The sequence below is a fragment of the Lethenteron reissneri genome, chromosome 18 (assembly GCF_015708825.2).
Source record: "Lethenteron reissneri isolate LAM-NWPU_2019-01 chromosome 18, ASM1570882v1, whole genome shotgun sequence".
NCBI lineage: Eukaryota > Metazoa > Chordata > Hyperoartia > Petromyzontiformes > Petromyzontidae > Lethenteron > Lethenteron reissneri.
In genome coordinates, this window is record NC_083796.1 from 5,427,023 (window position 1) to 5,454,717 (window position 27,695).

General features: G+C 41.5%; 1 protein-coding gene across 1 annotated transcript; it reads right to left on the reverse strand.

Annotated features, from left to right (window-relative positions):
* Positions 1-12,678: 12,678 nt before the first annotated feature.
* On the reverse strand, positions 12,679-27,492 carry ALDH7A1 (aldehyde dehydrogenase 7 family member A1). The gene is made up of 18 exons (XM_061553525.1): positions 27,258-27,492; positions 25,152-25,205; positions 24,276-24,341; positions 24,099-24,179; positions 23,686-23,809; positions 23,004-23,136; positions 22,562-22,606; positions 21,725-21,802; positions 21,171-21,268; positions 21,014-21,055; positions 20,035-20,129; positions 19,033-19,117; positions 18,500-18,606; positions 17,345-17,461; positions 16,541-16,638; positions 15,786-15,859; positions 14,472-14,547; positions 12,679-13,154 (listed from the first exon to the last, which is right to left on the reverse strand). The coding sequence occupies exons 1-18, from the start codon at positions 27,444-27,446 to the stop codon at positions 13,100-13,102; spliced, it is 1,617 nt and encodes a 538-aa protein (XP_061409509.1). The 5' UTR covers positions 27,447-27,492; the 3' UTR covers positions 12,679-13,099.
* Between the last annotated feature and the right edge of the window lie 203 nt (positions 27,493-27,695).

The following is a 27,695-nucleotide window of genomic DNA, read 5'->3' on the forward strand; positions in this document are numbered from 1 at the left end:
ATTTCGAGTTTGGGAAATTTTTAACCCTGACACTGGCACACAACTTCTTGCGAATGGCATCAGGAGATCTTTAACGTCCACTGTGTGTACTATTGTAAGGGTCACACGAGGACACTTTAAGTAAATAATGAACGGCGGCTGTTTCATGGCCAGGCACGGGAAAGCAGGGGATTGGTCGAGGACTTGGAGAGAGTTTTATTTATACTGTACACGTTTTTGTAAAAAACATATCAACTTAATCCATAATAGAGGTTTTTGGGTTAGATTGCGTAAATATATGAATGTGTCGTTAAAACCCACCACCACCCGACACAGCCAACTAGTAAGGGTTGTCACGTAAACAGAACGTGGCCAATTAGTCACTTATAGTACAGCACCACCGGTGTGTTGGAGAGCCAAGCCACAACATTTACAATTACGACTGTTGTGTTAGCCGACTCTCTGTGTTGTATTGCCATTATATTTCTACGTTTACGAGGTGTGTTTTCTACCTGATGACGATTGCTTATGTTGCAATCGAAACATCGTATTCTATTATTTAATTTATTTTCTTTCTACGTGACTTTACCGAAAGAACCAAAGAGTAATTCCTGCAGTCACGAAAGCTTCAAATCATGTTTAATTACAACTAGCTTCATCGAAACATCGTCCTCAGATTGTAAATGTTGTGGCTTGGCTCTCCAACACACCGGTGTGCTGTACTAGTGACGAATTGGCCAAGTTCTGTTTACGTGAAAACCCTTACTAGTTGGCTGTGTCGGGTGGTGGCGGGTTTTAATGACACATTTGTATATTTAGGGGCCGTCCATAAAATGACGTCACGCGATTTTTGACGATTTTTGACCCCCCCCCCTTCGTCACACGACGTCACAAAAAGTCAGACCCCCCCCCTCAAATATGACGTCACAAAGCTCTACCCCCCCCCCCCCCAAAAAATATAAAACATGCTTCAAATCGCTTAAACTATTGTCATTGTAGTGCGTATTTAATGTAGCGCTGCACTCTGATGTTGTAGGAGGAAACATTTATTCAACAGTCTATTTAATTAAGTAGAACGATTTGTCTATATTTATTTAAAGTTGCGCATTTTGATGTGACGTCACATTTCTCAAACACCCCCCCCCCCCAGGTGCGTGACGTCATTTATGGACGGCCCCTTACGCGATCTAACCCAAAACCCTCTATTACGGATGATATTGGTCGCGAAAGCCTACTACGTGTTAAACTGCCATGTCAACTTGTAATACCGCGCTTGCTTTCTCACGCCACTGTTGGCAAAAAGGCCTCCACGAGATGGATTTCCAGAGTGCCCCCATCACTTTCCATGCTGACCATATGTCCTGGGAGAGGTCGGAGTACCCACGTTCTACCCCACCTGTGGGTGGAGAGAGGTGGTGCGTTTGGAGTATTTGGCAGCTTGAAATATCCACATGATAAGCCAATTCGTTGAGCTATCATTTGTGATCGCCGGATCGGTTCTGAAAAAAATCTATATAGATCAGTGGGCCTTACCTGGTTCAAAAACAAGTATAACCCGTAAAAACAAAGTTTTTCACTATAAATCCTTTATATGCGTGGCGGCTAGAGTCCTCTCGTCCTCTGGCTTGAGATGGCTGCCACCTATGGGTCAGATGATTGCATGGCAGCATTAAGCAATTGGTAATTACATATAATATTTTTGTCCTAAAAAGTGTTAAATTTTCGAAAAAAATTTTCACGAACATTAATTGTCACGCACAACGAGTCTGTGTGGAAAATGTCAGCTCGATTGGATCACGGGAAATGGGTTAAAAAACGACCAAAAGATTTGCACGGTCCTAAGCAAGCAAGTGAACTTAATATAAAGGATTTTAAAATAGTTTAGTTTACGTAATGTGTCTGTTCTTTCAACTGCCACGTTGACAGATCGAACCAACCCGTCGACTTCTCAGCTGTAAGTCCAATATGCTAATCATTACACGAACCGTGCCAATCGCGCCTCAGATTAGCGCGGTTGGCTATGTACGGTGCAAAAGAAGTTCAACGTACATACATGACCGCATCAAAATATACATAGCGAGCTGTAATTGTATCACGTGGGAGAGCCCAAGTGAGTTACATACAGGTTAATTGCAATAGGCCAATGTTTGTTTTCAGTGAACAGTTCTTAAATATCACAGGTGTTTAATTTGGCCACAGAGTGGTAAACAGTGCCCTTGAAAAGAAAATAATTTACTTAAGGTCTTCAAATGAATGGGACGACAGACTGCTACACCAACCCGCATGCACCTGAGCAGCAAGAGGACTTGATATCCCAACACATTACGAAACACGGGGGCCCAAAAAATAAGCACACCATATGCACGTCCCAGGGAATTAGATTTTTTTTCGTGAATGTTTTTCAGCCTTTCCCCTGTCTTTATTGTATTTCCAATCATTTTTGCATTCTAGTTTTAATTTTGTGATAATGTATGCGTTTTTTTACCTATGCTCCAATGTTTATATTTGCTTTTTCCAATAATTTCCTTAAATTTTCCAGTGAACACTTACTTTGTCTGCTCACTTCAACTGTTTAATTTCCTCTCCGTTGCAAACGAGCTTTCAAGAAATGTTAATCGCAAAGCAGAATGTGCAAGGAGACGATCAGCTTTTCATTCTGCCATCATGCATTCTACTCTGGCTCTTACCCCTCGTGTATAGGATGAAAGACCATTGCTTAATCGTGATAATTTTTGTACCCACATTTTTTTTTTACATGACTCTAAGAGATTCGAAGCTTTCGTGAATTACTCTTTGGTTCTTTCGGTAAAGTCACGTAGAAAGAAATACAATTAAATAACAATAGAATACGCCGTTCCGATTGCAACACAAGCAACCATCATCAGGTAATGAGTAAACAAACATAGTAATCTTGGAAATATAATGCAATACAACAAAGAGAGTCGGCTGACACAACAGACACAGCGGCACAGTGTCTCCGTGTCTATGTTTTGTCTCTCTCTCAAATTTAACAGAAGGACGTAATCAACCAGGCGGGGTGTTGACTGTTGTGTTGGCCGACTCTCTGTGTTGTATTGCATTATATTTCCAAGTTTACTCTGTTTTCTCATTCATTTGTACCTGATGATGGTTGCTTGTGTTGCAATCGAAACGTCGTTTTCTATTATTTTATTTATTTCTATTTCTTTCTACGTGACTTTACCGAAAGAACCAAAGAGTAATTCACGAAAGCTTCGCATCTCTTAGAGTCATGTAAAAAAAAAATGTGGGTACAAAAATTATCACGATTAAGCAATGGTCTTTCATCCTATACACGAGGGGTAAGAGCCAGAGTAGAATGCATGATGGCAGAATGAAAAGTTGATCGTCTCCTTGGACATTCTGCTTTGCGATTAACATTTCTTGAAAGCTCGTTTGCAACGGAGAGGAAATAAAACAGTTGAAGTGAGCAGACAAAGTGAGTGTTTACTGGAAAATTTAAGGATTTTATTGGAAAAAGCAAATATAAACATTGGAGCATAGGTATAAAAACGCATACACTATCAGAAAATTAAAACTAGAATGCAAAAATTATTGGAAATATAATAAAGACAGGGGAAAGGCTGAAAAACATTCCCTCTAAGAATTTAGCAGGAGTGCTGGCCCTTCCACAGGAGGGTTCAACCCCCTGCAAACCCCACTTTAGTCTCCAATATTTTCTTCTCTTTTTTTTGTTCTCTCACCACCCACCCCCACCGTACTGCCCTTTTTGAAATGTGCATTTTTTTTATTCCCTTTACTTTTTCACATTCATATACGTTTTGTATGTTTTCAAAATGTATTCAGTTTGTACTATTGGTGCCACGTCGTGAGCTGAAGATTCCATACTCCAATCTCACAGAACAGGATTTCTCGTGTGTCAGAAAATGGCTGCAGAAGAGATATTTCACAGAACCTTTCCAATTCAAATCCTACACGTGAAATATTAAAATATGCACAGTTTGTGGCACAACAAAATTGTCGCCTGAAAACACTTTTTTTTTATCTCAGAACTCGTATGCAGCCAAATAAAGTGAGTATTATTATTGCAGTCATTGGTGACTGAGTTGCGACCATCAGCCCAGTCTCAAGACAAATATACCTTCACTCGCTTACAGTTCTCTGAATTAGCTTTTAAATGTATTCTTCGGCTTTCATTCACTTGCGATCTACAGCACCTTGAGTACTTAGCAGAAATACACTCTATTATTAGTAACACTTGAAAACCCAGTGTATTATTCCCCCATTTGACGTGTGGCATTTTCCCCATATTAATATGGCAGTAACAGCTTGCATTTTCTGATTACATTGTTTTAAAATTCCTCAACCCTCATGCCCACCAGGTAATTTTTACAGCAAGTAAATTTCCTCACATGGTTAACTTACACAGACTCAGCATGTTATTCATGCACTCTTCGAAGTATTCACATCACAATGTTTTGTAATAATATAACTGTTATCTTGTAACAGGTATTTTTTATGAATGGTTAAAATGCGGTATTTCAGCCGATCGGTAGGCAGGTTTAGTGTAGAGATGAAAGGTGTGGATACTCCCAACTCTGCTAAGATGTCTGGCCAGCTTGGGTGAGGAGGCCAAATGCCAGAGGTGTGGACTCGAGTCATGTGACTTGGACTCGAGTCAGACTCGAGTCATGAATTTGATGACTTCAGACTCGACTTGAACTTGCATAACAATGACTTTGTCCCACCTCTGAGGTGTGGACTCGAGTCATGTGACTTGGACTCGAGTCAGACTCGAGTCATGAATTTGATGACTTCAGACTCGACTTGGACTTGCATAACAATGACTTTGTCCCACCTCTGCCAAATGCCCTCTAGAGTAGTTCTGCCAGCAGCAGCGTGAGCTAGCAATTGCAGTGCTGCACCTTGGCCTTCTACTCTCTTGTACTACACTGATATTTGATATTCAGGGGCAAACAGCATGTCCAGTGTTAGCATTGTAATAATTCACCCTCAACCCCGTAGCCAGTTTCTGATGTCACGATTTAGGGTCACAATTTGATTCGAGATTCAATGTGATTTCATTTTGTGCGAAATTTAGCGGCCACTAGTGGTTGCAGGGTTATATAAGCAACAATGCTTCACACCCTCACTTTGATGCATGTATCGTGAATTGAACAACTGTTACACCGATACATAGTTACGCCTGAATTCAATATATAGTATATTAATAAGTGGTTAGTACTGTAAACTCATAAATAAATGTATTGTATCCAAACAATGTCACTTCGTGTTATTCTAGCAAGCGGCACATTTTAATAAATAAGAAGCCCATCTCTGTGAGTAAAACAACACGTTACCAAAACAAATTCTGAAATATTTATTTCTTCAACAGTGTCAGGGCAACACCAATTGTGTTTTTCTGTTTATACAAACACTGCATTAACAACATTAACAGTGCATTTCGAACGTGTACATAAACACATCACATGGCTAGGTATTTGCATTGGAAGCACGCTATATTTTACAGTGGCGCGGTTTTAACGTGCCTTGTCTTCTGCTCGTGATGGATGTTTTTTTTTGTAGTCTCTTGGGCAAATACAAGCGTAACAAAAAAAACCCACGTTTTCTCCCAGAAGCCAATCTCTGTATTTGTCTAGCTGTGTCAGGGGACAACTTAAGGCCTTATGGACCGGACACAGCCCATATTTCCGCGTCAACCAATCAGCAAACGTGAACATTGCTCTATGTTCAATTTGCACGTGGGCACAATACTCTTTGACGAGGGAAGATTGACTGCGTTGGGCCCGTGATAACACCAGGTCTTATCATAGACGGCCACTGGCCTGCCCACACCACATAACAATACACACTTGCTTTAAAATGGCAAACACGTGAGCCACCATTACAACTGCATTATTGTTGGCCACTGGCAAAGCCTTTATGAGCGGAATGTCAGAAACTGTCCGAACAGTGTTTTACATTTATGTATACAAAGTTTAAGGTGCAGCCCTGAAATTAGTTGTTGAGACTACTGCTGGCAGAAGGGCGTCCACGAGAGAGAGAGAGAGAGCTCGAGAGAGTCCCCCTAGAGGGCATTTGGCCTACTCTTCCACACTGCATAGATGTCTTGGAAGAAGTCGGAGAACCCACACTTTTCCGTTCCACACTTAACCTGCTGATCGACTGTGGCGGACCCATTTATACTGCTGAGTGGAAAAATGCAGTGGAAGATTGATGCAGTCATCCAAGATCTCACAAACCAAGGCCTCAATAAAAAAAAACATGTAGACAGCCTAACTGTATGCATTTTATTTGTTTACAAAGGAATGTTTTATATATTGCAGTACGTGTACAGCCATGTTGTCAATCCACTGCTGGATGAGGGCCTCGTTACCCCCTGCAGGTCGTGCATTTTTAAATCCTTTACATTAAGTTCGCTTGCTTGCTTGCTTGCGTGCTTACGACCGTGCAAATCTTTCGGTCGTTTTTTAACCCACTTCCCGTGATCCAATCGAGCTGACATTTTGCACACAGACTCGTTGTGCGTGACAATTTATTTTCGTGAAAAAAAATTCCAAAATTTTCCACTTTTTAGGGAATTTTTTTTTCATATTTAATTTAAAATACCAATGTGATAAAAATGAAACTCTTACTCAAGAAAAACAGAAATGAATAATAAAATAAAACCGATGCCACGCATATAAAGGATTTATAGTGAAAAACTTTGTTTTTATGGGTTAATTTTTATTCGCCCAAATCTCACCACTGGTCAGTAAGGTGGGAGCATGTCCATCTAGCACTCCACACGCGGTGCAGACACCTATTGGCAACCTGGCATGCATGATGGTCACCCAACCAAACGAAATCAAGGCTCAAACCAAGCTTGGCTTCCACGATGTTATGAGATCGTGCGAATTCCAGCTCATTTTGGCTTTCGGAAAAATAAACCTTTTTGGGAACCCGAACGTGTGCAAAGTTGACTTTGTAAAGCTTTGTGGTTTCAATTATTTGGGAAATAAGTCATCCACTGGCGGAAAGTGGCACTTCAGTGCCAGTCGTGATTTGCCATTGTGTCCTGATGGATGGGCCGAATAAGCCACGGTATCAATGACCTCTGAGCCATAACATTGAATTGTGCGTTACAATCGCTGTGTTGACACAGCGATAGATGCCAACCAAAGAAATACAAATGCTCGTGACATATTCGCCGTCATTAACCTTCAAAGTGAATGTTTACATAATCGTGAAAGCCAATGTACCGTGTCAACTTGTTCTATTAAACTGGAGGTCAGCTTATCTACCATGTAACTTATTTGCGCCACCTCCTGGGAACTCCTTAACATTGCAACCCAACAGCCACCGAAAGTCTCACGCCATTTACAATATTTCCCCCCATCAAAATATTATTCTGGAAAATTTACCCTCTTGAGTTACCGACTGAATTGTGCACAGCACTTAAATAATAATAGTAATAATAAAAACATACGTAAAATTGTACATATCCTGCAAAATGTCGGTGTTCTGTTTGTTACTTTTCATATTCCTGTTCCTATCATCATCAGCAACGAACTATCCTCTCCTACTGGAAGGAGGCCTCCTCGAGCCATCGCCATTTGTCATAGTCTGGCAATGTAATCCATCGAGCTCCTGCACACGAGCTGATTCTGTCGTTCCGTTTCCACGGTGAGCATCCTTCTTAGGCTTGTTCCCCAGAGGTGTGGACTCGAGTCATGTGACTTGGACTCGAGTCAGACTCGAGTCATGAATTTGATGACTTCAGACTCGACTTGGACTTGCATAACAATGACTTTGTCCCACCTCTGTTGTTCCCTCTTTTGGATGCCACTCCGTTGTAAGTGTTGACCTCTGCGATATGTTTTACTATTCTTCTCGGTGAATAGATGGGTCTCTAACTTGCGTATCTTCTCGAATCAATGTGTTCCACTTTCTGTCTCGGTGTATTTCTAAGTGTGCACCTGTTCACGTTTTTGAACAGGTGCACACTTACCATAGTTTGCAACGTTTACTGCTTCCTTAATGTCTCATTTGTAAGAAATTGTAAGCTGAATATATATCTGTCACGGGCAAATAATAATGATAATGGTGTAATTATAATTCATAAAGTGTCTCAATACATGAGCATCTCAGGGAGTTTTAGAAAGCAACCACAAAAACCGTAAACACAGACAACGTAAAACAAATAATTCTCAAATACTGGAATGATTAATTCTCGAAGGCCGGGTGATTCAGAGGTGAGATTACTGAACTGGCACAGCTGAGAACATGAGTTCAAATCCAGGCAGCCGCCTGCAATTAAGCCGGGGTCTCAAGTTTCGGGAGTTCATGATCTCAGCCCGGTCACCAATGACTGCACAAGAATCGTAACAATAAAATTGCTTCTCCATTTCAGTTCTGAGAATTAAACATTGTCCAGTACATCAATGTGTGTCTGCAATACCATGGACATTACTCATGCAGAGTGGGTAGGAAAGTGCTACCCTCGACTGAGTGGACCAGAAGTCACTTGAAGAGGTAGCTCTGTTATATCCACTTCTCTGACACGAAGGCCTGCACTGCTCCGTGAGAGATCTGAATGGATTCTTATGATAACACATAAATCATAGCACTACAGTCTGTTCTCCTGAAGAACACCGCGTTATGGAAAAATCGCGTTATAATAATAGAGTGTAAAGCACAGTCCGCGATAACACGTGGGATGCTTAGGCAAGCTGAATAAATACTGAGGAGCGTGAGTAGCATCTCGAAACATCTCGAAGCATCCAGCAGCATCCCGTCTTGTGTGATGCTATGCCGAGGCAGCCTTACCACCGCTTATTCTTACTCTCGTGACGGTCTGTTCATTCAATCGCGTTATATCCAATTCGCGTTATGAAAACACGTGTTATATGGTAACAGACTGTACTGTAATGTGAGTTTTCTTGGCTTAAATACACTGCATTTCATGGAATATTTCGCATGAATTCCTTGATTCAAGTTCTGAATATGTTATGCCTAATGTCAGCATGCATTTAAATGCCCTATTATCCGAGAACCATGTTAAGAGCCAGTCTGCTTAGCTGGTAATAACCATGCAGTGCGTAATAACTATGCAGTGTTGCAAGTGCAATTATGGCACATGGTTGTGAAATCTGCTGCTCTTGCGGGTTTCGTCTGTTCAACCTGGCCCAGTGAGAATGAAAGCTTCATCCACACATTTCCTCGACTCTGTCACATACATATATTAAGGAAGAGTACTCCACTCGTGTGTTTTGTCCTATCTACATACTTATCGATATACACTTATCTGAAAGAAAACTGGATAATTACAAAAGATTTGAAGATTATATGACCGCGTTAAAGCTTTCGTGACTGCAGGGATTCATCTTCTTGGTTCTTTCGGTAAAGTCACGTAGAAGGGAAATAATACAATAATAAAAATAAAACATAATAAAATAATTCTCACGACGTTTCGGCCACAACGCAAGCACCCGTCCTCAGGTGAAAACCAGGTCTGTCGGGGAGACAGCGTCTGAATGTTGTCTCCCCGACAGACCTGGTCTTCACCCGAGGACGGCTGCTTGCGTTGTGGCCGAAACTTCGTGAGAATTATTTTATTATGTTTTATTTTTATTATTTTATTATTTCCCTTCTACGTGACTTTACCGAAGGAACCAAGAAGATATATGACCGCTGATAATAGTTTTATGTGGAACGGGGAATAATAGGGTCACGGATAAACGTTTTGTACATGTTCTGCCCCATGGCAGGTATGGGGGTGTTGATTACACACGAATTTCCTGATATGGTGTTGAGTTTGGTCACGTGACCAGGAAGTTACGATTTAAGATTCTCTAAGCCATGAGGCAGGGTGTCAGCCATTACTCAGAGTGGGAATGCTGTTATAATGTTTGGATTGCCGTTATAATGCTGAAAATGCCTTTATAATGCTGTTAAATGTTTATGTTAATATGAGGCCTAGTTAACAACGAAGCATGCCACTTGCATTATTGGGAATGTTACTTGTAATTGGATAAGTCGAGCCAGACTTGTACCCATGTAATTTTAATGCGATCTTGAGAGCAAGGATGAAGAAGTATCTCATCCACAGTTCAATGTGATGTGCAGTGCTGTACATTTAGGCTGCAGTATGGTGATTACACAATGTGACCTTACTTAACACAGTAGCTTATTCTCTTGTGTAGCTATTCAGTGTTAATTTAGGTACCTGGTCCAACCAGGACCTATTGTTGAGTTTCATGTTATCTAAGACAATGTTATGATGCTCCTTGTGTTTATTAATTGTATCGATATTGCAAGTATTAACAGATGCTGTATTTTGTGTTGTTTTTCCATCAGTTTTACCTCGTTCTATTAATTAAATACGTTTGGATTCAGATGTTCACCCTGGCTCTGAAGGTTTATTGAATTTCGAGGTTAACTACTCGGATAGTGGTGCAACGCAGCACACAGCGAGGCCGAGACAGTACACATTTCCTTGTTCTGCACGTTTAAAAATAAACCGTGGAAATAAAGGGAAATTCATAAGTACAAATTCCCAGTTCAAACTTACACCTTCAAATACACGATGAACCATAAACATGTCTGGTTTAGGCAGACGGCGCATTTACATTGCAAAACTGGTTTATAATGACGTAGGTAAAAATTTTAAATTGAAATTAATAAAAGTAAAATAAAATTAAAATAAAAATCACGACGTTTCGATTGCAACACAAGCAATCATCATCAGGTATAATTTTTATTTTTTACCTACGTGACTTTACCGAAAAAACCTAAGAATATGAATCCTTGCAGTCACGAAAGCTTCAAATCTAGAATTGGTTTATAATCAACAGAAAAAAAGCTAAATTTCAACAAGGGCTCAATGGCTCTCTCTGCTGGCTGAAGGTTTTCCCGATTGACGCAAATCGCCAATAATGGCACAGCTAGTGCATTGTCTTTGTATTGTTCGCCTTTTGGCCTTCTCTGGCCCGACATTGGCGAGACTAAAGAAGGCTGCCTCTAGTGCAAGCCAATCAGTTTCAAAGACAATGCCTATTTAATTATCGGAGCACGTTTGTTTGCATGTACGTGTGGTTAATGGCGACTTGATTCCTTGTAACAAAAATTATATTTAGTTGTTAGACATCTTAACACCCGTTTTATTGTCAGAAAGGGTAAAACATATTCTTATGTTTTTCAAGGTACAGCAAGCATTAGAGCCAGGATTAAAGTCAATCTTGCCCCAAGGCCAGTAAACATAATTTGGTCCCATCTGCGTAAATGGCAGTCTATTACCTCAACGTTTTGAGAATTAGGACGATTACATCAAGAACAGCATAAGTGTAATGCATTACACTTAAAGCCCCCCCTCCCCGCACAATAACGCAGCAATGCGTAATTGCGTTTGATATTGTGGAACAAACACCATGAATTTCGATTTAAAGCTTTCGTGACTGCAGGGATTCATCTTCTTGGTTCTTTCGGTAAAGTCACGTAGAAGGGAAATGATAAAATAATAAAAATAAAACATAAAATTATTCTCACGACGTTTCGGCCACAATGCAAGCAGCCGTCCTCAGGTTCTTCACCTGAGGACGGGTGCTTGCGTTGTGGCCGAAACATCGTGAGAATTATTTTGGCCGAAACGTCGTGAGAATTATTTTGTTTTATTTTTATTATTTTATCATTTCCCTTCTACGTGACTTTACCAAAAGAACCAAGAAGATAAACACCATGAAGTTACTTTCTTCGCCGTGCATTGAATTTACGGACCCGAGTCATGCCCGCTGCTTTATTAAGGCCCCCCACCCCGCGTGGGCATTGAGGGTTTTGTTTGGCCATACTTCCACCATGCGCATCGCAAAACAAATTCAACGTAATCAAGGCTTATGCCGTGTCCATGATGGTCCAGATGTCTTGTGACCCCCCCTATTCAATCCTCTGAAGCTTAATATTTGTATACCAATGGGTGTGTAATGCAAGCAATTTAAAAAGGACATAGCTTAATTTAATAGCATCGTATCAGTCATCTGAAACAAATACGGTTTATTTAAAACAGGAATATGCAAAGGGGGAAAAAATCGGTCAATTGGGGGAGTTGAGACATCTGGACCACTCTGGAGATGGCCTCCGTCTACAGCTTGCATTATCCAATTAAGTTGGTCAATCGATTGAAAATTGTCAACTTTTGCGTGGCGGATGACTCAGAATCCCCGCAGCATCGTGCACCTCCGAGGTCAGCAGACCCCCCCACCGCCCCAACATTACGCCAAGTTCGTCACCAAACCCTGCCCAACAGCTCCCATCCAGTAGCACACGTGGGCAAAGATGCAACTCTGTTGCAAATTGCATTGCCCGATTACTCGAGTAATTGAATCGATAATCGGTCACCAATCAGATATCCCAACTCTAACCTCGGTGACGCAAAGCCAGATTCGGAAATGAGATGAACCTTCATTTTAACTTGTATGTGAATATTCACTGAAACTAATTGTGTAAATTACTGTACTGCAAAAATGTGTCTTGCCACTGCACCGAAAAAATGTCCTCACCCGTATTACTGTGCAAACATTGTGTTCCAATGGCAGGTAAAAGCCTGCAAGCAAATGTATGGTCGTACAACTTTAATTAAACAGGTCGGAGTAATACCACAATGAGCAACAAGACAATGGGGAGGGGGTCATTGGTTTGCTTTAATAATTAAAGGCCAAGACAAAAGACTTTCAAAAAGCATATTTTATTCATCGCTCTTTCTTCATCTTATCACTACGTGTACACAGAACAGTAAATTATATCAAAGCACTATGCCAGATAAACCGTGTCATTTCCTTTCCTGGTAAATTATAGCTTGCAAAGCAACGTTTCATTTTAAAATGAAATGAAATTAACCGTTTGTGTGAGAAATAATGAACACATTTTGCTGTGTTTTGTGATTAGGACTCAGCGTTTGGTACAAACAAGACCGGCTCCTAGTTGCAAAAAAGGGCACTTGAGATACGTTTATGAAAATGGAAGCATTATTCTAAATCTAAATGAGTTGTCTCGTAAATAGCAAAAATGCCTTAATCAGCACAAAGCCACTTTTCTTGGGTCCTTTTGAAATACGAACATCGCGATCGCCAATGCTTGCAGCCACTCATTACTCAAACTTGATGCCTTGTGCCAATGGTAGGTTCTTGCTGTAGTTGATAGTGCTGTGAAACAGTAAAAACGGTGTATAGATATAATTAGCGGCATTAAATATTGAAAAGGAACAAAAGTAATAATCACCAACTATTCTTGTTAAAATGCATTGATAAAATGTGAATTTTTTTCGTCTCATTGTACACCTGCAATTGAATCACAAAATTAAATATTTTAATGATCAATATTGTAAGGTTCAAATGTAACTTGACGTTATTGACAAATGTGTTGAGTTTTTTTTTAATATATACACACACACACAATGAGTGTATTACTATTTACTTAAATTATTTATAGTTAACTCAATAGCAACTATTAGTTAACTCTTAATATGCAGTTTTTTTTTAACTGGTCATGTTTTAAAATGTAAAAATCTAATCAGGCCCCATGGTGTAGAATGCAGTATCAAACCCTTAACACCCTCTCTCTCTCTCTAGCCTCTCTAAGAAGGAACATTGCCCTAAACATCGCTTGTGATATGTTCATTGAGAGGCCACTCAAGGTGTTGTTGACGAGCCTGTTAAGTTGCTTATAGTAACCTCAGATGCATTGTGTTTTCGACTCGCATAGGAGAACTATGCCCAGTTATCAGAATGGTTGATGGACAAACACATTTGAAAGGGAGGTGAACCAAGTTGACTCGCTCCAAGTGCGGTGTTCCGGATTTGGGCTGCGTGTCGAGCATTTCCTCTCTCAAGCTTCCACCACGCACAGCTGCATACATCTTCAGGAGCTGAGTTGTGCGCGGCGAAAGCCCGAGAGAAGAAACACTCTACATACAGCCCAACCCGGAAAAACGGCACTTGGATTTTAAGCGGCTGCGAAAACTCAAGTGTTATCAAGTTTAACTTTTCAATTTAAAGCTTTCGTGACTGCAGGGATTCATCTTCTTGGTTCTTTTGGTAAAGTCACGTAGAATGGAAATAACAAAATAAAACATAATAAAATAATTATCACGACGTTTCGGCCGCAACGCAAGTAGCCATCCTCAGGTGAAGACCAGGTCTGTCGGGAGACAGCGTCTGAATGAATGGATGTCTCCCGACAGACCTTCACCTGAGGACGGCTACTTGCGTTGTGGCCGAAACGTCGTGAGAATTATTTTATTATGTTTTATTTTGTTATTTTGTTATTTCCATTCTACGTGACTTTACCGAAAGAACCAAGAAGACAAGTTTAACTTGTTGACAAGCAGAGTAACTACGGGCACTATTTGCTTTTGAACATATACAATCATCGTAAACATAAATCATTCATTTACGACTTGCATTGCCTTACAATGCACATTTGTAACTGTCGCAGGCTACATTTAAAGGCCTCGTTCTCACCAAGTGGACCGCCGCATGTAGTGCTTCCAAGAATCGCTGCCAGACTCGCGGCCCCCACCAGTGTGCTTCTCTCCACCTGCACGCAAAGAGATACAGGGACAGTGGGGGCATGTGTACGTCTTTTATATTCTTAGTTTTTTTCGTTAAAGTCACGTAGGTAAAAAACATTAAAAAGTAAAATAAAATAAAAATCACGACGTTTCGGAGGCAACACAAGCTTCCGTCTTCAGGTGGTACCGTCACAGCCACGACAGCTGTATCAAGTAAATGAGAGATTGCAGAAGCTACCACTCCGTTTATATAATGGTTGGAGAAGGTGGTGGGGCAAGGGCTGCATACTTTTATTAATATTGCAGTCACGAAAGCTTCAAATCTAGAATTAAAACCTATGTCGGTAAGAGGATAAAGGTGCGGCCCTGCAATTGCATGCTCACACCACTGCTGATGGAATCATCTCTACATGACTGAGAGCTGCAGAGAGCCCCTCTACATGATATTTGGCCTCCACTTCCACACTGGTCAGATGTATTGGATGAGGGTTTGAAATATTCACACTTCACCTTCACCAAGTAGACAGTCTGGTCGACGAACTGTGGTGTACCCGTGTATACTGCTGGCTGAACAGAGGCGGGTGAGATTGAATAAACCTTCACTGGAACCGGTGACCTCTGTAAATCTCGTGGTGCTAACCACGACGCTACGGCAATGCCATGGCAGCATCAAGCCGGGTGCATAGTCTCATGATTTACAGCCCATTTGTCAATCTACTGCTGGATGAAGACCTCCCCATGCAGTGTCAGTCCTTGGGGGATTGTTTGACCATACTTCACCTTATTGGTCAGTGAGGGGTGGAGCGTTGAGACAACATTGAGCGCATCGTGCTACGAATCCGATGAATTTGCAGTCATGGAGAGCTATCACAAGTGGCGAGTGTGACCTTAGCTGATCCTGTACCTCTCCCATCCCCTCCCACCAAACAGCCCCCCCGCTCCCCCCCACTTCACCAATCCAAAATGGATTTAGAAGAGATGTAGAATGGTCTGAAGGATCAGTCAACTGTTGCCACATTTATATTTAAGATCTGCAATGTCTCCAAAGTCCATAGTCTTGCCTTGACCGTTCTCAAAGTCCTCGCTGCGCACGTTACATAAAGATGCTCTCCGCCAGATGGTGGTTGTACACGGCAGAGATGCAAGAGGAATTTTAACAACCTTAGAACACTGCAGCGGAAAGTTATTTCCAACCAAATAAATATCACTAAATCCATTGTTCCGATAGCACATGCATTAAATCAGCAGACAAAGCAGCACTCACCAAAGGCACCACCAATCTCCGCACCGCTCGTGGGGATGTTCACATTCACGATTCCACAGTCAGAACCTTTTGGCCTGAAATTATAGCAGCATTTTTTGGGGGTTTCAGACGTCTGAGATGTATTTTTTCAGCTATTTACAAATGCACCCCTAAAGGGCCATTTTTCAAGCCAGCCTTTTCATTTTAAGAGCTCACGACAACAGCAAGAACACATCTTCCAATCAAGTGCGTCACTGGTCAGTTATTGTTTTATCCTTTTAACCAAGTCTCAATTACAGAAAATTTATTCAACTAGAAGCTAATTCGCTCAATTCACAGTATCAGTATAAAAAAAAAGAGTACACTTAGAAACAAGCACATTTGCTGAGCAATTTAGCAACTTATCTGGTCAAGATGTGTTTTTAATCGCCAACACATGTATTCATACGGATGTCATCTTCCCGAGTTAAATTCCTGGCCATGGCTAACATGCATGGTAATTATCTGAACCGGTCCTGGACCTCCCTTAGGTCGACTCAATCTTATACGAGCACCCAGAGAAGTGTGTCAAAATCAGTGCTGAGGAGACAAAGGCGGTCGAGAGTGTGGTGCTGCATGTCATGCCAAACTTCGTAGAGTCCCGCTATAACCACAGGGGACCTCGGTTCCCTTGCCAATCTGCACGTTAAACTGCATGGCGTGAACTTGTTGGCAAAGCTGAATACGTGAACTACAAATGCAATTGCACTGTTGTTTACCACAATTACTACCCTTACCCAAGCCACGTGAAGATTCTTCCCAGGTCCTGGGTAAAGATGCTGCTAGAAAGACCCTGCTTCACCTCATTGTTCCACGCAATGGCCTCTTCAAAAGCCTGTACACCACATACCAAAGTTTATTTATTAGGTATAGCCCTGTGAGCCATTCGGCTCTTGAATCAGGTGCAACCGCAACAAACAAAAAACAAAAACATGAACAAGAAAACATCTTAAAGTGACTATGTGCAAACAGAAGATCCAAGAAAAGACAGCAAAATATTGCAGAAAAAATCACCGTACACCAACGCTGTGTGCAAATATCCCAGTGGGATGCAAGTTAAACAACAACAACCACAAGACAACTTAGATTAAAACATCTTCATTACACCCACACACAGCTCGAGTTCAATACACTTTAGAGCCTGATGGCACATTGAACCAACACAAAAATAAAATATGTGCAGAAATAAATCTTGCGAGAAGAAATGTCCAAACAGTACGTTTCAGAAAAATTCTTATGAAAGTGGAAATAACTACTAATTATAAAAACAGTGAGCTCGTTTGTAGCCGTATGTCCCATCAGAGATGAAGAGTAGTAAGTGTATATATACAGTACATCACTTATCTGACGAGCTGGGGACTGAGGTATATGTTAAAAGGTCGGATATGTGAATATCTATAGAAATGACAGTTACACCACCGTGCACAAACACTGCGCTGGGTGTGGCCGGTTATAATTGGCCAGGGCGGGATATGTGACAATCAAACATGCGACGTTGTTCCGTACATTAAAAGTGTAATCTAATCGTGTAGAACGCTTACCTTAAATTTCAGGACGTACAGCACTGGAGCGAACGTCTCCTGGTGAACGATGGCGGCGTCATGCTTCAGGCCTGTGATGATGGTTGGCTCCACAAAGTTTCCAGGTCGGTCAATAACCTAGAAAAATAAAAATGCACATTGTATCTTCTTGGTTCTTTTGGTAAAGTCACGTAGAAGGGAAGTAATAAAATAATAAAAATAAAACATAATATTATATTATTTTATTATGTTTTATTTTTATTATTTTATTACTTCCCTTCCACGTGACTTTACCGAAAGAACCAAGAAGATGAATCCCTGCAGTCACGAAAGCTTTAAATCGAAATATGCACATTGTATCTTTGTGATTTTTACAATTCAGCTCCTGCACCCTTCAAATCAACCGCAAGTCAAAGAACCGCATTAAACTGGACACTCCCAGACCTCATGATCATGCGGTTCACAACCCGCAATGTGGACCATAACTATTTCGTCTGTAACTAAAACACTACCCTCCTGGGCATGTTGAGCTACATTCTTCGACAAGCACACACTGGCCAAAAATTTGCATGAACCTGTGGTTTTCACTGTGGCACGCTATTGCACAGTTCCCATAGAGTTAAGTTCTACATTTACATCCCTTTGTCGTATGTATGTATGTATGTTGAACTTCTTTCGCACTCTACGTAGCTAACCGTACTAATAAGAAACACTAAAAACTGTTCTAAAGAAATGAATTGCAAATCCACTGCTGCATAAAGGCGTAGTGTTGGGTCCTAAGTGTCATCTGCTCATACTTGACAACAGTTTGGATATCACTTGATATCCATGGATGGCAATCAAACTTAAATCACCCAATTTCCTGATACGTTTTCTTATGACTGAAATACATTCAGATAATGTACATTAATTTGTTTTTGTTTTGCTAAAGACAAGCCACTGGCTGTCTGTTTATGTGCCATTTACAAATGACATTAAGGATGCTCAGAAAATCATTAGCTAGAATAGACAGACTTGCAGTTTGCGACAGCCTTGCTTATAAAAAAAAATCTCAGGGTAAAGTGGATTTGTACAATTCTGCCAACAACATTTCAAATGTGAAGATGTTAAACAAATAAGAAATTTCTGGGCTGATACTTAAAAATGTAACTCCATAGGTATTGCAAACAAACGGACCTTGCCACCACACGCCACAGTTCCTCCTTGCTTCACAGCCTGTTCCACCGCTGCCTTGAACATCTCCACCGATTGCTTGGCATGCAGCGGCCCGTACAAGGTATTAGCTGGACAGAAATGCCAAGATTGCTCAAGTTACTTTCCGTATAACTTTAAGTGCCACAACAGCTTTTTAAGCCATTCCAATAAATGCCAAGGACTTAATGTAATGAAGCTGTCAGCGATTTATAGATATTAATCTTTTCCCAAAATTGGCATTCCTTGGGAAGCAGGTGTTGAATTATTTAAATGTCAAATGAATTTAGCGTGAAAATGCTGAACAGAATTTTTTGCCAATGTCTGCAAGAGTTCATGGATGGGTCACGTCCCACTAGGAATTCACTCAACTTTCTTGCCGACAGAGATGTAATAGCTTTTGAAAGAAGTTTAAACACGTAGGCTTTTGCGACCAATATTATTATTTTGAAAGGAGTCTATTGAAAGAGGAATTTACTAAAATCCAGGAGCTGAGTTTTGGACTCCAGAGCCCTTACCATCCAGAGGATCTCCAATGCGAACCTGTTTGTAGGCTTTCACCAATGATTCCACCACCTTATCATGAATGCTCTCGTGCAAAATCTGGGCAGGAAAGTGGCACAGCACGTTCAATCAATCAATCAATGAGGTTCATTTAGAACTGTTTGAGATCCACCGAGACAATGCCTGTTATTCAAGGGAGTTGAAAAGGCCTTCCATTGAGATTTAATCTTCTCAATTAGTATTGATCAACAATCAATTATCTATCACATATTAAACCACATACAAAAATAAAAAAAATTTGCAGCTGCATGATGAAGAAGAAGAAAAAAACACAATGCATATGCTCTACACTGCAATCGGAGTGCTACATTATGTCAAATATAACAACACGTATATTATTATATTATTTGTTTATGCAAGAAAGACTATAAATTCAAAAAAAATTCTTGAGTAAGAGGTAGCCAGGTGGCACAGATGTAAGAGTGCCGAGTTGGCAGAGATAACATTCTGGGTTCAAATTCAGGATGCTACCTGTGATTAAAACTGGGTTCCTCAGGTATAGCGAGGTGATGTTCTCATTCCGGTTACCAAAGATGATTATATAAAATTAGATTTTACACTCGATTTAGCTAAATTCCAGCTCTGAGCATTAAACAATTAAAATGGTTTGAATGTCACGTGACAATCTCACAGAAGAACTTGTGCCCCCTCGTGTGGAAAAGATAGAAAAGCAATTTCAAGGATTTTATTTAAAATTTATGTCCTGTGAAACTTGCATCTGATGATTGTCGGACACATGGGGCGCACTGCTCCGTAAGATTTGCCGATTAATTTGCCTGAAAGTACAAATTAAACAAATTGGTAAAATTTATTTGGATGTTTTGTCGGTTCCATTTATGAGTGTTTGGTAAATCTAAGAGTGGGTGTTAATTGGTCAGATCTATTCACCTGTTTACTATGATCAGCCTACATAGACTGCTTGTACAATGGCCAACCTTTCACCTGCACTGCCTTACCAGCCTGCGGGTAGTGGTGCAACGCTGTCCAGCTGTCCCCACTGCAGCAAAGAGCACTGCGGGGATCACCAGATTCAGGTCTGCATCGTCCATTACTGCCAAGACAAAAACAAGCACATTTGTAACCGCAAAGATGCACTCGGAACATAAAAGCACAGTGTGCAAGAGATCCTTTTCCAATTTGGTTTACCCTCGTACAAACGGAACCTGCGTGCAACGTTCATTTTGTTAACAAAATGTCAACGGCAGTTTTTTATTCGTCAATCATGACTATGAGTGCACAAAAATCATCAAGCGTGATGATTATTACAGCTACCCACCTAAGCATTGCAGACTATGATGAGATGAAATTAACTTGTCTGAATGAAGACGCAGACTAAGATAATTTAATAACGTCATTAGAGACTTTCAGTGCATTGAGGAAGAACAAAAATGGTAATTGACTATATATGTATAAAAAATATATTTTCTAAGTATACTGATTGACTGACATGATGATATTCGTGGGGGGGGGGGGGGGGGGAATTGTGCAACAAACGTACAAACATTTGATCAGAATCTTAAGTTATACTAGAGGAATCCGATGAGCTATAAAGCTTTTTTTCACAGTTGTCCAGTCGGGGCAGGTCAGAAGTTTCAACAACAAACTATGCACAGGCACGATAGGAATGCAAAGTATACAAATAAAAAATATATTTTTATTTTACCACATGAAGCCAAATGAGCAATTAACTTTTTTTTCAGAAGGGACCTGGGCCACAAATGATAGCTCAACAAAGTGGCTGATCATGTTGGAAATGTATAGCAGCTAAATAATCCATAGTGCATTACATTTATGACTGCTGTCGTCAACCAGACACATAGAATGACAAAATGGAATCCACAAACTATGGCTTGAATAAAATGCCACAGGCTGCCGTCAACTAGATTAATACTAAGATACATTTAAATTATGACTATATTAACAATGTTTGCATACCAATGATGGCATTGTTTCCCCCAAGCTCCAGCAGCTTGTTACCTGATGGAAAAGACGTCATATGAAACAATTAAGGAATTTAATCACCATGTAGTAATCACATTATTAACTTGCATGTGTTTTTCAGATCAATCCATTGCTCTGTTGATTTGCTTACCAAAGCGTTCTTGTACCATGAGAGCCACCTGCTTGCCGACTGGAGTACTGCCAGTAAAGGACACCAGCGGTATACGCTCATCTCGTGCAATAGCCGTGCTGCAATAGAAATAAAAACATTGGTCCAAAGACATAGTGCATTTTTATTTATTTTTTCAAAGCAGCAAAAAATGTAGTATGTTGAACTTCTTTTGCACCGTAAATCGCCAACCGTGCTTATCGAAGATGTGATTGTATACTGATGTGTCACATCATAGTGTACAACCAACGAGAAGATGGAGCAATTAAATCAGCATGTGTGCAGGTGCCAGATGGATTGTTGCATCTTAGGAGTGTGAAAGTTGGCGGCAGTTTGGGGAGGCCTTCATCCCACAGTGGATTGACCATGGCTGATGATGATGATGATAGCGACATGTGTTTTATCATCCCTACGTATAACGTATAATTCAATATTATTTTGTTACAATTGCGTAAATGCAGTGTTTTAAATAGATACATAAAGCATTTAAGTGGGTGTTGTTGAGATAAATCTCCAATGTTCCATTTCACACATACCCAATGTCAGCGCCACCAGTAGTCAATGAGCAAATAGCTCCAGGAAGATTATTGCTCTCCAAAACCTCTGCAACAATTCTGATTTTGGAATATAAAAAGACATTAGAAGACGCATCTTGCAATTATAAATAAGCAACTCTATCATTGATTAGACAATAAACACCTCATTTGAGACCTAAACATCACACCTCCTGACTTTTACATTCTTCGAAGACACTGGTGTACCCACCAACTGCAAACAAAACATCAACAGGCCACTGCGCACATCTCCTTCATAAATGAAAAATAAAAGACAAGCCACAGTGCGAAAGTGGCCATGCAAACCAAACTACTGACCATGTAGCTAAACCACTGTAGTATGCTCTCCTGCAATGGAGGAGGAATAGCTATACTACGCAAGCTCTCTCTTGGCGCCCTCTCATCGTGACTAGTAGACCTCGACATTGGCATTTCGTTCCTGAAAATATCGCCATAGGCAAGAATAGAAGACAATGAATTACAGATCATATGCAGGTTAAAACATTATTCTAATTGAAAAAGTGGGCTTGGGTAGGGTACGATTGCCATTGGGCAATAATGACAGTGGCAGCCAAGGGATTGAATGAGTCCGAGAAGACGTCCACTGAGGGGATGGAGGGATGAAACAAGCCGTGTGTAGGCGCTAGATGGATTGTTGCATCAAATCATTGTGAGGAATGGTGACAGTTTGGGGAGGCCTTCATCCAGCAGTGTATTGACTAGGGCTGATCAACTCTATAAAATATGATGATGAAATGTCATATTTAAATATACAGGCCTTAGTCCTGAAACCAAATTAATGGAAATGTAGCAGCTCACCTGGTAACAGCCACACTTGTTAGTGGAGTGGTTGGTGCACCTTTCCTAAAAGAACAAAATCACAAGGCAAATCAAAACCCTGTGACTTGGCAGATGTCCCTTTGCTTCATAACATGCATGCAGCACCGGCATGAAAATGGAAATGCCCTACCTCTAGGGGGGGTGATGTTGCTATGCCATTTTTTCCCCTCAATTCATTTGCGAGCAATTATCATATTTGGACCATGGCTACAGCACACTCGTCCTACTCTCATTCGAATGTCACGAAATCTTTAACGTCCACTGTAAAGCAATGGCTCTTATATATGGTCCACGTGCCCAGTGTAGCATCTGCTCAAACAGCGAATCTCTCCCGACAAGCGGCAAACGTGCCGTTGCTCGGTCACGTGACTGCCCTAACACTGTGTATCCAAGAGGCTGAACATAATTAAGCATTGCTCACCACAAACAGCAGTTCCCACAGACAAGCGCAAGTGCATTATTCCAACCATACACAGCCACGGGGAAGTTAAAGGCTGTGATGACTCCCACTAGACCCACTGGATTCCACTGCTCAATCAAGGCATGTCCAGGGCCTAGCACAAGAGAAAATCAGAAATTATTAAACAGTCAAATAACAACGTTTGTAATGAATTACAAATGTGAATAAGTAACAGCTAGTTGTGAGTGCAAATTGAACTTTGCCAAAAAGCTTAACATTTGGATCACTGCAGAGATTAGTCAACATTTAGTTAATGATATAGCCATATAAAAAACTATTGAAACTATTTATATTTTACGAGGTAAGACCCACAGAGCTAGATAACTCTTTTTTCAGAAGAGACCTGGTCACAATTGATAGCTCAACAAAGTGGCTTATCATGTGGATATTTACAACTTCCAAATACTGTACATGCATGTTACTAAATGTAGAGGGAAAAACCGGAGAACCGGGAGAAAAATCCATATAACTACAGGGAGAACATGCAAACTCCAAATATACAGGCATCAGTCTAGATCGAAGCCACAATCTCCTGTATATCAGGCGAGGTAATTAACAGCTCGCCACCGTGGCGCCCCTACAAACCGTTAATGTTGCGCGTGATATGCGGCCAATCATCGTGGAGCGGTAGTGCGTAACGTACGTTCAGAGGGCAGGACTGGGCCGCCAATCATACGCGACAGCCCCACGGCGTAGTCACAGACGTCTACGTACTCCTGCACCTCTCCGAACCCTTCCACTCCGATCTTGCCCATCTCTAGCGACACCTTCATGCCAACGCATTAACAAACCATGTTAATACATTCAATCGGGGGCTCCTCATAATCTTACGTGCTTTGAACTCGCATATATATATATATACATGCCAAACTCTATCTGGTGATATGTACTACAGCAACTAGAGCTGTAGGATGTGCATAAAAAAAAACATGTTTTGATTTTTTGTTGATAAATGCATTAAATTGTTGGGTGTAAAGTGATTAACAATTGCAGAAATAATTCGTGATGGTACTTAATGCGAGGCCTTCAACAGCAATAAATTAGCAGTTTAGTTACCAGATTCCCCAAAACTTTTATCTTCTTTCTCAAAGCATCACCAATTTGTCGAACAATTTCACCCCGCTTCGGTGCAGGAATCTGAAGGAAAAAGATAATTACAACATGCATCACTTCATAGACAAATAGCATGCAAGCAATGCTTTTATAGTAATAAAAAAGTAGAAACAAACTTACATCTGCCCAAACTTTCCATGCCTCATTTGCCTTCATCACAGTGTCTTCATAATCTGCAAGTGTGGCCTAGACGCGGTGAGATACAATGATGTCTGTTATGAAAAACAAAGCAAACCCATCACACACAAAACAGTTCAAAACATTAATATTGTACTTAACGATATTTCAATCAGACAACTGCCATTATTTGTCTTACGATATCCACAACTGCCCTATGACCAGTGCACCTTGCATGCACCAAATATCATCAAAACAAAGCCAGGCAGTGCGAAGCCTGTTTGTCTGTATTTATGTATGTTGAACTTCTTTCACACTGTACGTAGCCAACCGTACTAAATCAGAGGTGCAGGGTAAGGCAACAAACTGAACACAAAAGGCAGTTCTAAAGAAATGTTTTCATTCTAGATTTAAAAGTGCATAGCTCCAGTGGCTTCCTAATATCCGAAGAGCGTTCCAAACGGCTGCAGAAGCACATCTGAAAGCACGTGATGCAGTGACCGTGATTGTTTGATCGCTAGCCAAAAGCCGCTGTGAGGGTGACCCCGCACTGCCTGGGAATACCAGGTGTTTCTAGGCTTCAGATGAGATAGCCAGGAGATGGCAGTAACGCAATGTATCATTGAATCTATCTCGGTGAAGCTTCAAGTGTCATCCTCTCATATGCACGTGGGGGTTTTCAGGTGCTTGGGTTTGCTCCCAGCCACAAAACTCCTTCAAATGGAACTGGCCAAATATCCCAATCATAACTTTGTTGACAAAGTCTTCAGCCTCGGCGAGGCCTTCCTGGATAAACCAAGAGCATTGCTTTGTTGCTGTCATTTTTTGTGTGAAGTCAATCAAAACGACAGCTTGACATGTGAAGTGGTTGAGTCATACCTGGCGCACATGTGCAATGGGTTCATTCGTAGCAGGGCTGTATGACGTCACGAGCTAAACATCCCAACACAAGAGAATCATCAATATAATAAATAAAAACGTGAACTCATTAGCTTGCGCAATCGAGTGGTTTTGCAATACAGTCGATTGCAGACATATGTTTAGCAAGGTTTTGGTACGTTACAGACACCGTGCAATCCAATCACTACAACGTATTCGTATGAAAAAATACATGAAGATGTACTTTCTCCGGCAGTACATAGAATAAAAAAGCCACGCAGAAGACGTAGGGTCAATTACAACTCTTCATGAATATTCGCAATGTACTTGAAATTTCAGCAAACATTGCCGATGTAATGCACACCTTGCAATTGGACAGTTGTGATTTCTGATCCTGGTTGTGCGTTGACACATCCCATCATCATCTCTCTGGGGTCGACAATAATGTTACGACTTTGTGGAGAGGTTAAGAAGTGGTTGTCCTATGGATAGACTCGCCCTAGGAATGTGGAATTTCCACCACTGGCTCTGCAGGACTGTAAACAGATGAGCACCGCCTATTGGAGGTGGTGCTTAAGAAGAAAATAGCCAGTGCTCATTCTAGCAGTAAATCACTGACACTTTATACTGGTAGAAACCTCCTGGTTACACCAGCCCACAGGGGATTATTGTGTCCGTCCGTCATGCAGGGAGGGGCTGAGTGGGAAGGGAGGGGCTGGGTGGGGAGGGGAGGGTGGGGAGGGGCTGGGTGGGAGGTTGGGGCTGGGTGGTGCGTGGGAGGGGTGGGGCTTGGTGGGGAGGGACTGATCACCCCGTGGTGCCCTTATAAAACTCAACGTTTGACCTACTCACGCCAGCTTGTGCCCGCCCTCACAGTCGGCCATATTTGCGGAATACACCACGCCGCCGTTGACCCTGGCCATTGACCGAGCAACCCAACGTTCCTACCAGCTCCCTCCGCAGGAATGTGTTTTGACTGGTATGCAGTGGCACATTGCTGTGCAATGCTGGCACAGATGTGTGCTGACACACGTACATGAGTTTCCAAAATGGAAAAAAGTGACTGCCTTACAGTTCACATATCTGATGTGAACCACTTAGTATCGCATTGCTGGCAAGGAACATTGTCACTGCCTATGTACGTATGTAGAACTTTCGTACCATACGTAGCATTTCACAAGTTTCAAGTTCATTTTCAAGTTCATTTATTAGGTAGAGCCCTGTGAGCCATTCGGCTCTTGAATCGGGTGCAACCGCAACAAACAAAAACAAGAACAAGAAAACATCTTAAACTGACTTTGCGACTATGTGCAAACAGAAAATCCAAGAAAAGACAGAAAAATATTGCAGAAAAAGCACCGTACACCAACGCTGTGTGCAAAAATCCCAGTGGGATGCAAGTCAAACAACAACAACAACAACCACAAGACAACTTAGATTAAGGCCATCATTCTAACTCTGTACTACAACAAACATGGCCAAACAAAAAAAAGTTTTCAAAATCACCAAAATAAAGCCATAAAAGCAATGAAACACCCACCGACGACAGTTTCAGTCAACGGTGCCTTCACGTGCCAGGGGCAACATGCGAATACCTTCAGCGAATGGAAAACAATCGGCTGACAGGAATAAGGCTGAACATCCAATATCTAATTGAAAGCCACGCGAGATCATTCAGGAGACAACCCAATACACGTAAGTCGATGGGCGTGCCGATATGGTGCAGCGTCACTTGTTAGTATGGCACGACTCTGTGTGCAAATACTGTACACGTCAAACAAAGGCACAGCGTGTGACACGTGATAGAATGCTGCATCCAAAGCAGCAAAAAAGTTAACTCTGCATTAAAAGAATGGTCATACTTTTATAATGGGGTAAACTAATGCACTAAATCCCTTTAACTCAGCAGAGATGAAGGACAACTGACCGAAACGTTATTGACTAATGTGTTGAGTTTCTGATGTCTGTGCTCGTGCACCGCTGCCAAAGTGGTATCCAAAAAGTTGTCAAGTTATGCATCAACATCACTGCATTGCATAACATAACGCTCGGCCCGTACACGAGTGCGACTATTTTTAGGCAATTCTAGCAAAGCTGCGAGCTCACCTCCCCGCGCCCTCCCCAGACACCGTTGTACACGCCGTCGTTCTCAGCCCGAAGGCCGAGCTCCTTGAGCCACGAGTACTTGGGCTGCTCTATCAGGAGGCTCGCCATGGCCGAGAGACAGCGGAGAGACAACGGCGGAGGTGAGTGAAGCGATCGGCCAAGGATGCGGAGGCTCCGTGCGCACAGCATGGCCACCACGTGGCGCTCGTCACTGCGATCAGCTGAGTGGCCACGTGTGGCAGGGGGGAGGGTATTAAAGGGACAACGCCCCCTCGCGCGGACCAATCAGAATCAAGGGGCCAACGTTTGCATTCAACAGCTGTCGGATGTTAAAGTTGTGAATTTGTCCTTTCTTGCTAAATTGATGGCAAGCACCTCCAGTAACGTACGTGTTATTTTTTGTGACCAGCTGTGTGGATGACTCAAAGTCCTGATCTG

Coding starts and splice junctions, on each gene's coding strand:
- ALDH7A1 (XM_061553525.1), bottom strand. CDS start 27,446: ATGCTGTGCGCACGGAGCCTCCGCATCCTTGGCCGATCGCTTCACTCA. Junction 21,803..22,561: donor ACAAGTGTGGCTGTTACCAG/GTGAGCTGCTAC, acceptor TTCCAAAATCAG/AATTGTTGCAGAGGTTTTGG. Junction 17,462..18,499: donor CTGTGGCGTGTGGTGGCAAG/GTCCGTTTGTTT, acceptor TTATTTTTCTAG/GTTATTGACCGACCTGGAAA.